Source organism: Brassica rapa, unplaced genomic scaffold (assembly GCF_000309985.2).
Source record: "Brassica rapa cultivar Chiifu-401-42 unplaced genomic scaffold, CAAS_Brap_v3.01 Scaffold0561, whole genome shotgun sequence".
Taxonomy (NCBI): Eukaryota; Viridiplantae; Streptophyta; class Magnoliopsida; order Brassicales; family Brassicaceae; genus Brassica; species Brassica rapa.
In genome coordinates, this window is record NW_022610502.1 from 125,392 (window position 1) to 137,721 (window position 12,330).

A 12,330-nucleotide genomic window follows, 5' to 3' on the forward strand; every position below is an offset into this window, starting at 1 on the left:
TACATAGCGACCGGGCTTGAGCCAAAGTTCGGTCGTTGCATAGCGATCGAGCTCTTCCGAACATCGATACAACATCAGTCCATGCATTCTCGTCAAACCTTCAAATGCCATCTCCCGAAGACCGTAGCAAGCTCAGTCCATGCTTTCCGCTATTCTAAATCATCGATCAGACTTTGCGAATTAAAAACCGCGGAAAATTCGTTCTTTATCAAAAGAACTCGTAGTAAACGTGTCAAGTCGGAAGACGGCCCAAAGGGACCTAAAACACGACTCGAGGCCCATCCTACGATTTCTTAACCAAAAGCCCGTAAACCACAACACGGTTTATGCTTGGTCCACAAGGAAGGATAAATTTCAAGTTTCCGCGGATAAATACGGAAGTTTTGAAGATAATTGTGAAGATCGGGAAAAATGGAATATCTCCATTTTTATGCTATGACGGCTTAAGGGCAGAAGAGTAAAAGCGTAAACCGACCTTGGAGCTAGTATATAAGGAGTCATGGGCGAGGAGCATGGAGGAGAACTTTTTCAGAGCAAACTTAGCACTTAGAGCAATTTAGGCATTTTTCCGTTTTTGTTATTTCGAGCTGCGACTCAATTAGGTTTAGCCGTCTTAGGGTTGCTAGAACTAGGAATTTCGCCGACAGCTCTCGAGCCCAGGCTTATACCTTGTTGTAAACGCTCATACGCAAATTCGGAAATAAGATCTTCTTTGCTCTCTTCTTCGATTTCTTATACTTTATCGTTGTTATTCTCGTGTTCTGATTGCTTGACGTGTGGTAATTAGCAGATATCCGGGTCCTCTGGGAAATTAGGGTTTTCCTAGTTTCCTTATTTAAACGGAAATCGACAGTGCGAATTTCGGTTCCCACAGTCACATGACCTAAAGACAAGCGTGTCATGGTCCAAAACATGGTTAAGGGAATCAGGTAGCTGGAACTTAACCAAAATAAGGAAGATGCAAGCTCAAAGGAGCTGGACAAGCGAGCTGGTAGCTGGACGAGATCCAGGTGAAGCTCGATTGAAGTGGGTGATCAGAATGGATCATGGGAGAACTAAGTATAGGTCTGGAAATAGACCAAGGGACTTAGAAGAATTGAAGAAGATAAAGGAAGCAAGCTGGACACAGTGTATAACAGTTGGGCGATGCAGTAAGCAAGTTCGACCAGCTAGGTGAAGTGTAGTGCAGCTCAATGTAGCTCACTGAAGTGTAGGTCAGCTCCCTGGGCTGGATGGTCTATCTCACTCAGCTGGGTCAGCTGGAGATCAGCTCAACTCAGCTGGACTGAGTGTTCAAGTCATGGGCAGTTGGGCCGGGTCTGGACAGTGGTCGGGCCATGTGGGCGACCCGGGTGTACCGATGGGCTGGTTGGCTCTTGGGATTGAGCCAGGAGCTTGGGCAATCCGTGTGGGCTTGTTTGGACTTGTCCAGGAGTGGATTGGCAAGCCCAGGGCGTCTGGAAACTGCCTGAGGCGAATGGGTATGATCTGGACCATTGATTAAATCAATGGCCAGAAATGATACCGAAAGGGTGCAACCTTTGGAAAGGTAACTGTCCCTTCTTCTATAAAAGGCAGGCAAGTCCGTGCCTTTGCAGGCAGGGCTTCCTCCTACACCCTGAAACACAAAGAAACACAGAGAAAAGACAGAGAGTTGGTCGGATTCCCAATCCAAGACCCATGGTGATGTGAAGGTCATAAAGAGGCAGTTTTGGGAGAGATCAAGGGGGGAAGTTATGAACGACTTTCTGGTGGTTTTGATCCGTGATATTATCACCAAAAGCATCCTACAGGGCCTGAGAACACACGCAAATGGTGAGGAAAGAATGTAGATGACCGGAATTCATTCCCAAAGGCCAAGACAGCCTTAAGGAGAGAGGTGTGTGGGATGGCAGTTTCATGGAAGTGCAAGGGGAGTTATGAACGACCCTGTGGTAGGTTTTCACCACGGATGAACACGTCCTAGGTTTCCCCCGTATCTTGGGAACACACGCAAATACCCAAGAGAGAAGGGAGAAGGCCGGACTTCCCTCACAATGGCATGAATAGCCTTGAAGGTGGATGCAGTGTAGAAACTGGTTTCATGGAAGTTCCATGGAAGGGATCAGGGGTGCGACCCATGAATGGATCTTATAAATACAGGAGGTATGTGATAAGGATTGATAGAGGCGTGCACTGGAGGAGCATGGCCGAACATAATAAGGAAAGGCACTTGATCTAATCAGATCATGTATAAGGTAACTGATTTTATATTTACTTTCAAGGTTATGTTTCTGTCTTTTGTGGTGCGGTTAAGGCCAAGTATGGAACGCCCCTTGAAGACCATATGTTGTGATGTAAACTAAGGATCCAGGACCCTGAGATAAGGGGCGGATCTTAGTTGATCTAACTCATCCATGTGGGATGGAAGTTAGAGGCCACTCATTGGATAGTGATCCATGGTGGATCATGGTGTGTGTGTTAGTTCTGATCATGGTGTGAATCAATGATCCGAATCATGGAGGAGACACATGGGGATCCTAGTACATGAGGAACCATGTGGGGTGCAAGGTCCAATTCATTTGGAACCAGCAGCAAGCCGTGGAGGCGAGTAAGGCCAGTACTAAATGGCATGGACCACAAGTATGGGGCCGGTTTGTTTATCTAAAGAAGGCCGTGTGTAATCTGATCTTTGGCAAGGATGGATGACCTGATCCATAGGTGATGGATCAAGCTGTCTGATCTGATTGATCAAAGGATGCACCAGTGGTAAGAGGAGGACTGATCGGCTTCGTTGGGACATGGTTCCATGGCCGGTTAGGTACGTGTGAAGACTCATCAGTTCTGGGTCATGTGGGATGGTTGGTTGATTGACTCAGGATCTGATGGGCGTTGTTATTCCATGAGCTGGACTTGATATCATAAGTTGATAAGGCAAAAGGATGTGGGACAGTGCATGAGCCGGTAAGGGCCAGATGCATGTCCTTAGCTGTTTGAAGACTTCTCAAGGGTTACTTATGTCTGTGGGGATGGTTGGCTGAATGACTAAGTACCTAAGGGAGTTGTTTTGTGTGTGTAAAGGAGCTGGACGCATTTGGGTGATTTTGGCCCACGTGGGATGTCTGTTCAGTACACACAGGACGTCTGTTGGTGTCCGCCACGTTCGTGGCTGTCCATCAGCACACACAGGACGTCCGGGGCTGTCCGTGTGTGTCCATGTGTGTCCGTCAGCACACACAGGACGTCCGTGGCTGTCCATCAGTACACATATCAGCACGCTGGTCCTTGAAATCAGCACACTGGCCCTTCCCGTGGACTGTTCGGGTGATTTTGGCCCACGTGGGCTGTCTGTTCAGTACACACAGGACGTCTGTGAGTGTCCGTCAGCACATACAGGACGTCCGTGTGTGTCCGTCAGCACACACAGGACGTCCGTGGCTGTCTGTGTGTGTCCGACAGCACACACATGATGTCTGTGGCTGTCCAGCAGTACACATATCAGCACGTTGGTCCTTGGACTCAGCACGCTGACCCTTCCCGTGGACTGTTCGGGTGATTTTGGCCCACGTGGGCTGTCTGTTCAGTACAGACATGACGTCTGTGGGTGTCCGCCAGCACAAACAGGACGTCCGTGGCTGCCTGTGTGAGTCCGTGTGTGTCCGTCTGTGTCCGTCAGCACACACAGGATGTCCGTGGCTGTCCATCAGTACACATATCAGCACGTTGGTCCTTGGACTCAGCACGCTGGCCCTTCCCGTGGACTGTTTGGGTGATTTTGGCCCACGTGGGCTGTCTGTTCAGTACACACATAACGTCCGTGGGTGTCCGCCAGCACACACAGGACGTCCGTGGCTGTCCGTGTGTGTCCGTCAGCACACACGGAACGTCCGTGGCTGTCCATCAGTACACATATCAACACGCTGGTCCTTGGACTCCGCACGCTGGCCCTTCCCGTGGACTGTTTGGGTGATTTTGGCCCACGTGGGCTGTCTGTTCAGTACACACAGGACGTCAGTGGGTTTCCGCCAGCACACACAGGACGTCTGTGGCTGTCCATGGCTGTCCGTCAGCACACACAGGACGTCTGTGGCTGTCCGTGTGTGTTTGTGTGTGTCCGGCAGCACACACAGGACGTCCGTGGCTCTCCATCAGTACACATATCAGCACGCTGGTCCTTGGACTCGGCACTCTGGCCCTTCCCGTGGACTGTTCGGGTGATTTTGGCCCACGTGGGCTGTCTGTTCAGTAAACACAGGACGTCCGTGGGCGATAGTCAGCACACACAGGACGTCCGTGTGTGTCCGTCAGCACACACAGGAAATCCGTGTGTGTCCGTCAGCACACACAGGACGTCCGTGGCTGTCCGTGTGTGTCCCTGTGTGTCCGTCAGCACACACAGGACGTCCTTGGCTGTCAATCAGTACACATATCAGCACGTTGGTTCTTGGACTCAGCACGCTGACCCTTCCCGTGGACTGTTCGGGTGTTTTGGCCCACATGGGCTGTAAGACCCGAACCCTGGCCTCTCGACCAAATGGAGTCCACAGATTTACTTATTAATTTCCTTGCTTGTTTGATTCATTTTAAGTCTTTTATTTACAAAGTCATATTCGAATATGAGGTTCATAAACAAAGGAACAGATTGCACAGCGTAATAATAATGTGTTAACTTTGTATTACTTAGAAACATGAGATCCAATACACAATTTCTTAACGGTTTCATAGACAATCACTAGTTCATCCCTAGCATCATCTAACCACACATTACACAGCCTCTCACTGACCGAGCCTTCACGGCTCCGTGGCTTGACCAGAACCATCCTTAGTTCCTGAAACCACAACCAGATAAGCATTAATCATAACCGAGAATTGAACGGATTGATTCTACAATGCTTGGCTTGGTCCCTAGAACTTAGATAAACCTCTGTCCATATATTCATAAAAAGTATGAACCTATCTACCGTATCCTAAGTCATTCAACCAACCACCCCTTGACTTAGAATGAGATAGATAGTCCAGAATAGATAAACAGAACACACGAACAGATCCGGATCGTCCCCAAAGACCAATCCGTCTAACCGGATAGAATCTAGGTGCGACCGGCCAATGAAGTCCGGCTCAATGGCCCAACGGACTCCCTTACCTTATCCGGCCTTATACCTGGATCAGGTAAGGGAGACAGTCCGGCTCAGTTAGGAACCAAGTAGAGTCGCGGTGCGGTCGCATGGACCGTCCGTTCGGTCTGATGGAGCCACGGCCCATCACATACCTTGTGTACCACGTCTGGGTTCTCCATGCTCTTCTCCTTGTCTTGATCTCCCATTCTTGACCGGAGTTAGTTCCCAAACGATCAGAGTCGCCGGAACACAACACCACCACACTCGACCTTTCTCTTGGCCGCAACTCTCTCTTTCTCTCTTTCTTTCTCTCTACGTTTTTCTCTGAGTATTTTACACTGGAATTGGATAATGAAATCAACAGGAGAGCCCCCATATTTATAGAAAATGATGGGGTAAGTCTTGCCCCACGAACAGGCACGACTTGCTAGCGAATGGGCACCATCGGCAAAGGGTTGTGCCGTTTCGGCCACTTGCATCCCTTCGCCCTTTCTGATTGGGTTTGGGGTCGGTCAAAAGCCCAACCCACGCCCCAAGCATCCTGTACTTAGCCCACGGCCTTGTCCAAAGACCCAACAGCCCTTGGCCTCATGGCCGGACCTCCCAGCCCGCCACTGACCCGGACCCGGACCATCGGCCTAAAATCCGAACGGTCCGTCTAGCTGAGATGAGCTGACTCCCAGCTGACTCAGCTGAGTGAGCTAGTAGTCCAGCTAGTTGAGCTGACTTCGTAGTGGCTGAGCTGGAGTGAACTCAACCTAGCTTCGTTAAGCTGGTCGAGCTACTTCACCATCTCGTCAAGCTACCGTCTCACTCGTCTTAGCTGTCTCTTTGCTCTTATAAGGTTAAGTCTAAGTTTCCTTACGTCCTCAACCTTCTTTCTTGTCCATGGAACGCTTGCCTTTTTGTCCTAATGTTGTAGGCACGGGACGGATGGTCGGATTGGATGGACGGACGGATGGTCGGATGGCCGTTCCGCGGTTCAGCCTTGGCTCGGATGGACGGTACCGGCCGGGTCGTCTCTTGTTTGGGATTGTACCTAAAACAGATATGAACTTTTATGAGTTTTCAATAGAAACAAGAAGAGAAACCGAGAGACTAATGGATGAATGATAAATAAGCAAGATATGATTCTTTTGGGTTTTATAGAATGGATGAATGAAATCTAGAACAAAAGATAGAGAAAAGAGAAGTTTGGCGGATGGAATCTGTTGCTGGACGTGTGTCTCTCTCAATTATATGCCAAGGACGGATGGAAGGATAGATATGGATCCAGCTCTTGCTGGATGTATGTCGCTCTCAAGATTCGGAGAAGGAATGGAATGGATCGAAGGACTCAACAAAGAACAATGGATCGGTTCTTTGATATGTCAGATGGCTGCTCTCAATGGTTTCAAACAACTGAAAGACTTAGAGCACCATTATCCTGGTTTCTCTCAATGGGTTCTATGTTAAATGGGCTATTTATTTAAATCAAAAGGAAAATTAAATGGGTGTTACCGATCCTTAATTTGGTTATTTGGGAACCGTTTTGAGAAGGGTTTGTAAAGGCACGTGTCAGCTTCTAAAAAAAACGTTTTATTTTGTTTTTCTTTTCTTCCTCTCTTCGCGATCTCCGTCTCTCTTCTCTCTTCTCTCTTCTCTCTTCTCTATTGATCTCCGCCGGAGAACGCGTGAAAGCTATCAGTCCGATCCGTAACAGATGAAGCCATCCTCCGCCTCAATCTCATCGCCTCCTTCTCTGATCTCGGTTCGACCGCAATCTCCTCGCCTCCTTCTCTCGCTTCCTCTCTGATTGCATGCCGGCGACCACTCCATCTAAGCAAAGGTAGTTTCGATTACTCATGTTTTTCTTTTTTTTGTAACACACTCATGTTTTTGTAGAATTGAATTTTTAAATTGTTTGGTCTAAACGATTCAGTTTCTGGGTTTTGAATAGGGGAGGTATGATGAGGATTGGATCGATCAGACAACAAGAGTCAAATTTTTAAACTGTTTGGTCTAAACGATCTTTAAGGCCTTCGTCCAGGTAAAGTTTCATGCTTTATTACTCTTGTTTGAGGCTTAATTAGGAGCGGATTGAAGTTATTGCCTAGTTACTGATTTACTTTTGCTGGAAGATAACATCAAGTTAAGAGCTTTGTTTATTGAGTTGTTTTGTTACCTATCTCTGTTAATTGATTTTATTTGATGGCTGAAGGTGTTGTGGCTAGGACATTGTTTCTGTCTTCGCAACCCCAACCTGAGACCATTATAGAGGTAATTTTCCACTGAGTTAGGGTTAAATGCTTGTCTGAGATATTCTTTATTGCTCTTGTCTGGAAAGTAGTTGACAGAGGTTTAAATGTTTGTCTGAGTTAGGTTGTGGTTTAGTGTTCAATCCGCGTGTGATGAAAGTAGTTGATAGAGGGTTTAATGCTTCGTTTAGTGTTGTATTAGGAGTGTGAGATAGGTAATAAATATGTTAGATTCATGTCAACTCATGTAATAAATCCATTCTCTTCTCCTATATTAAATCTGATTCCTTCTATCTTTATTTTCATCTTCTCGAAAGCATTCTTATCTTTCTATTGTCTGCTAACACATTTCTTCTTTTTTCTCTCTTCTTCGAAATTTGGCTCTATGGATTCAACAAATCCATATACTGAGACCGGCAATTTTGTTAACCTTCTTACAAGTCAACAAGGTTGTGTCCCTCCTCAAGCCTTTCGTTATGATGGTTTCTCGCATGGTGGGGAGGTCGGATCACCACAAGTCCCTGTCTATGGTGAAGAGACACCACCTGAGGGACGATCGAGGAAGAAATGGGGTCTCACCGAGGATGTTGTGCTTATTAGCGCATGGTTGAACACCAGCAAGGACCCTGTTGTTGGCAACGAGCAACGAGCTGGTGCTTTCTGGAAGCGGATAGCTGCTTACTTTGCAGCTAGTCCAAAGGTGCAAGGTGGTGAAAAGCGAGAGTCAATCCAGTGCAAGCAGAGGTGGCAGAAGATAAACGATCTCGTCTCCAAGTTTTCTGGATCCTATGAGGCGGCAACAAGACAGAAGACAAGTGGAATGAATGAGAACGATGTAGTTAAGCTGGCACACGAGATCTTCCACAATGATCACAAGTTGAAATTCAATCTTCAACATGCGTGGGAGGAGCTGCGGTTTGACCAGAAATGGTGTGAAGTAGCTAGTAGTAAGCTTGATGGAAGCAGGCAGAAACGCAAGTGTGACAATGGGGCTCAGTCCGAAAGCTCTCACGCAACCCCCAATGATGGTGAGCCACGTCCTCCTGGTGTTAAGGCATCAAAACGAGGCATTGGTAAGAGAACCAATGAAGACCTCAAGGATGTCTCAGAGATAAAGAGCTTGTGGGCAATTAAGGAGAAAGATTTGGAAGTGAAAGAAAGATTGTCCAGGATGGGCCTGCTTGAGACTCTCATTGCCAAAAAAGAGCCTCTCTCTGACTTTGAAGAAGCTTTAAAGACGAAGCTTCTTTCAGAAATGTTGGGTAAGCTTCTTAACTTCCTATTTGGCAAGTTCTGCTTCTTACTTAGTGTAGTTCTCATTGTTTCTGTTTTATGTTGGTTCTATTGCTTATGTTACTCATTTGCTCTGTATCAGGCGGCTCAGTGTAGGTCTCGTTGTTGCTCTGTTTCAGGCGGCAACACTTACCGAAGGGTGAGCACATCTCTCTCTTTTATTGTATTGTTTGTCTTGTATTGTATTGTTTTTTTCTTATGGCTTCTGTTCATCGCAGAGTGGAGCATTGTGGTCTTCTGGTCTTATGTGTCACGGACGTGGAAAAGCGGATGCTGTTTTGTTGTTTTCTTGTGTCAGAGCTTGCTCTGTCGTTGTTGGTTTGTTGTGTCACGGAAGTAGCTACTGTTTTCTTGTTTTGTTGTGTCACGGAAGTAGCTATTGTTTTCTTGTTTTGTTGTGTCACGGAAGAAGCTTTGTGATATGTTTGTTGTTTTGTAGTCTCATTGTCTTTAAAATGAGATACTCTTTGTGACTTTTGTAATGAATGTATTCAGTTCCCCTCTATCACATTTCTACTCTCAGTTTTTTTAAACTTCAGCTCGAGATAAGTCAAAAATCATATTGCCAAACGAGTGTATTGTGTATGTGAGTTGCCAAACGAGAGCTACCAATACATTGGTCTTCCTACTTGATATTGCCAAACGAGAGCCACCAGAAATCATATTGCCAAAGAGAGCTACCAAGCTCATTTCTTACATCAGGTAACAACATATCAACATACGGTAAGAGTGGATCCAACACATACATATTTACGTATCAGTTACATAGCATTTTGTATGTGAGTTGTTATCAAGTATTAAAGTATTAAAGCTTATAAAGTATTAAAGTATCAAAGCTTATAAAGTATTGAAATATTAAAGAAAATGGCATTGTGTATGTGAGTTGTTATCAAACATAGCATTTTGCGATGTTATCAAACATAGTAATTAGACGCTTCTTTAAAAATTTAGAGTCAGTCGCATATTAATATGTTATGCAATCATGCTTGATATAATTTAAAAGTTATTTAAATGTTTATTGGTGCAGGTTAAACGTTTAGTCCATACGCATGGCATCTTCTTCTCGTAATCATAATGATTCTGATGATTTTGATCAAGCTTTTGATCAATATTTTGATGAACGTTTTGATCAAACGATCGAAAATCTTGTCGTTGCTTATAGTGGTCAACAAGAAGAGAGGCGGGAAAGGAAAAAACGTGTTTATATCGAAAGAAACCGTGAAGCAGGCCATACACGTTTATGGAATGATTATTTCAGTGATACTCCAACGTATCCTGAAAATTTATTCCGACGACGATTTAGAATGAACAGGCGATTGTTCATGCACATTGTTGATCGACTCTCCAACGAAGTTCATTTTTTTCGCCAAAAGAAAGATGGTCTTGGAAGGCTTGGGCTCTCTACACTCCAAAAGTGTACCGCAGCTATTCGTGTCTTGGCATATGGTACTGCGGCTGATACGGTCGACGAATACCTCCGGCTCGGTGAAACTACAACTCGGGCGTGTGTGGAAAAGTTTGTCGAAGGAATAATAAATTTATTCGGTGAAGAGTACCTAAGAAGACCAACACCCGCTGATCTTCAACGTCTGCTTGATATTGGTGAGCAGCGTGGATTTCCCGGGATGATAGGAAGCATCGACTGTATGCATTGGGAGTGGAAGAATTGTCCCACCGCATGGAAAGGGCAATATTCTCGTGGTTCGGGTAAACCAACCATCGTTTTAGAGGCGGTTGCTTCATATGATCTCTGGATATGGCATGCATTTTTTGGACCTCCAGGTACTTTAAATGATATTAATGTTCTTGATCGCTCACCTGTTTTCGATGACATAATAAACGGTCAAGCTCCACAAGTCACTTACTCCGTCAATGGAAGAGAGTATCATTTGGCTTACTATCTCACCGATGGGATTTACCCGAAATGGGCAACTTTTATCCAATCTATTCAAATACCACAAGGTCCGAAAGCAGTTTTATTCGCTCAACGTCAAGAAGCTGTCCGAAAAGATGTCGAGCGTGCTTTTGGAGTCTTGCAAGCTCGTTTTGCCATTGTTAAGAATCCAGCACTTTTTTGGGATAAAGTCAAAATTGGGAATATTATGAGAGCATGTATCATACTCCATAATATGATAGTAGAAGACGAACGAGATGGATATGCTCAATTAAATATTTCAGAGTTCCAACAAGGAGAAGACGGTGGAAGTTCACATGTCGATCTCACGTATTCTACAGATATGCCTTCAAATATCGCCAATATGATGGGTGTTCGAACTCGAATTCGTGATAAACAAATGCATCAACGCCTCAAAGCTGATTTGGTTGAACATATATGGCTTAAATCGGGACGTGATGACGACAACAACTGAGCTCCGATGCTTCTTTCAAAAAATTCTCGTTTATTTTAGTAATCTTTGTTTTTATGTTTTTATTTTAAATCATATATTAAAAATGTTATCTTTTAATATGTTTTATGTAATAAATAAATTTTATCTTAAAATAAAAATTATAATTTTTTTTTAAGAACCCTTAATTAAGAAACTACCATTGGAGGCACAAAATCGAACAGTTTCTTAACTAGATTTCTTAAGTCCACTATCTACACTTATATCATTAAATAATCATTAAGGACCTCATTTGTGTTTCTATGGATAAAGATGCTCTTAGGGTTTCTTTGCTAAAGCAAAAACGATTTCATAAAAAGACTTAGCCGAAAATTGGCAACTACAAGGGTTTAAATAGGTGTTCCACAATGGACTTTAAAAGATAAAAAGGCCTAGACAAATGGCCAAAGTCCCAACCGAAATAAATTAAAGAAAAAACAATAGACCGGTCGCGTTTGAGATGTCCGGATCAGAACTCATAGTATGCTTGCATGTTTGCCTCCTTAAAACCTTTCGGGAAAACCTGTGGGACAAAAACCGATAAGGAAAAAGAGTACAACCACATACTACTCCTTCTGATGGTCGGCTATATCTCTGAACCAGAAGTAAGTTGGTTGGATGGATTGAGTATGAAGGTGGAAATGATCAGGCCGGCTTCATTCTGGCCGATGGAGGAGAACTGGATTGAATGGAGGGGTCTGGAACCTCAATGGTTCGCCGGTGTCTTCCAGCTTTAAGTCAGACAACTCCTGGATCAATAGTGCTTGAATCCGGTTTGTCCTGTGCAAGCAATTCCTGGACAGCTTTGGCAAATCCAGCTCTTATACCCCTGAGCCGACCTTGTGGTAGGACCTTTGCGGATGATGGGAACCTCAGTCGTGGGTACTACAACATCCCCTCCCTCTTGAATAGGTTCTGTCCTCAGAATATCTCCGTCATCTGCAATATAAGGAGACAAGTCAGACACATTGACGTTCGAGAATCTTGGAACTCACTTGGCAGCTGTAGCCGGTAGACATTGTCATTGATTCGGTCGCGCACTCGGAAGGTCCGTCCCCTCGTGGAGATATTTGCTCTTCCTCTCTTCCGGAAACCGCTCTGGCCTCATGTGGAGCCACACCCAGTCGCCTGGTTGGAAGATAACTTCTGTGCGCCCCTTGTTGAGCTAATCCGGTTCGTTCAGCCTTCTTCTCCAAAGTCTCCTTGACTTGCGGTGCATGTTCTTCACAAACTCAGCCTTTTTGTCACCCACTCTGGCTAACTTGCATGGCTGGGGGCAGTGCGGATAGGTCCATGGGCGTCTCTGGTCTAAAGACATCC

At 45.2% G+C, this 12,330-nt stretch overlaps 2 protein-coding genes across 4 annotated transcripts; both read left to right on the top strand.

Moving 5' to 3' along the window:
- The first annotated feature begins 5,683 nt into the window (after positions 1-5,683).
- Positions 5,684-10,711, top strand: LOC103848691 (glutathione S-transferase T3-like). 3 transcript variants are annotated; one of them, XM_033283339.1, is made up of 4 exons: positions 5,684-6,924; positions 7,036-7,125; positions 7,297-8,765; positions 8,845-10,711. In XM_033283339.1, exons 3-4 carry the CDS (start codon positions 7,569-7,571, stop codon positions 9,097-9,099), a joined length of 1,452 nt encoding a protein of 483 aa, XP_033139230.1. In that variant the 5' UTR covers positions 5,684-6,924; positions 7,036-7,125; positions 7,297-7,568; the 3' UTR covers positions 9,100-10,711. The 3 variants fall into 3 exon arrangements, 2 of the variants coding, with proteins under 2 accessions (XP_033139230.1, XP_033139231.1); XR_004453919.1 differs by having other exon boundaries at positions 5,684-8,765; positions 8,845-9,328; positions 9,654-10,711; XM_033283340.1 differs by having other exon boundaries at positions 5,684-8,595; positions 8,709-8,765; positions 8,845-9,045.
- On the top strand, positions 9,676-10,995 carry LOC117125653 (putative nuclease HARBI1). The gene has a single exon (XM_033283338.1). It carries the CDS (start codon positions 9,676-9,678, stop codon positions 10,993-10,995), a length of 1,320 nt encoding a protein of 439 aa, XP_033139229.1.
- Positions 10,996-12,330: the final 1,335 nt, after the last annotated feature.

Excerpts from the sequence above, each read along its gene's own strand:
- LOC117125653 (XM_033283338.1), top strand. The coding sequence starts at position 9,676 with ATGGCATCTTCTTCTCGTAATCATAATGATTCTGATGATTTTGATCAA.
- LOC103848691 (XM_033283339.1), top strand. The coding sequence starts at position 7,569 with ATGTCAACTCATGTAATAAATCCATTCTCTTCTCCTATATTAAATCTG. Across the intron at positions 8,766-8,844 it reads GCGGCAACACTTACCGAAGG|AGTGGAGCATTGTGGTCTTC; the intron begins GTGAGCACATCT and ends TGTTCATCGCAG.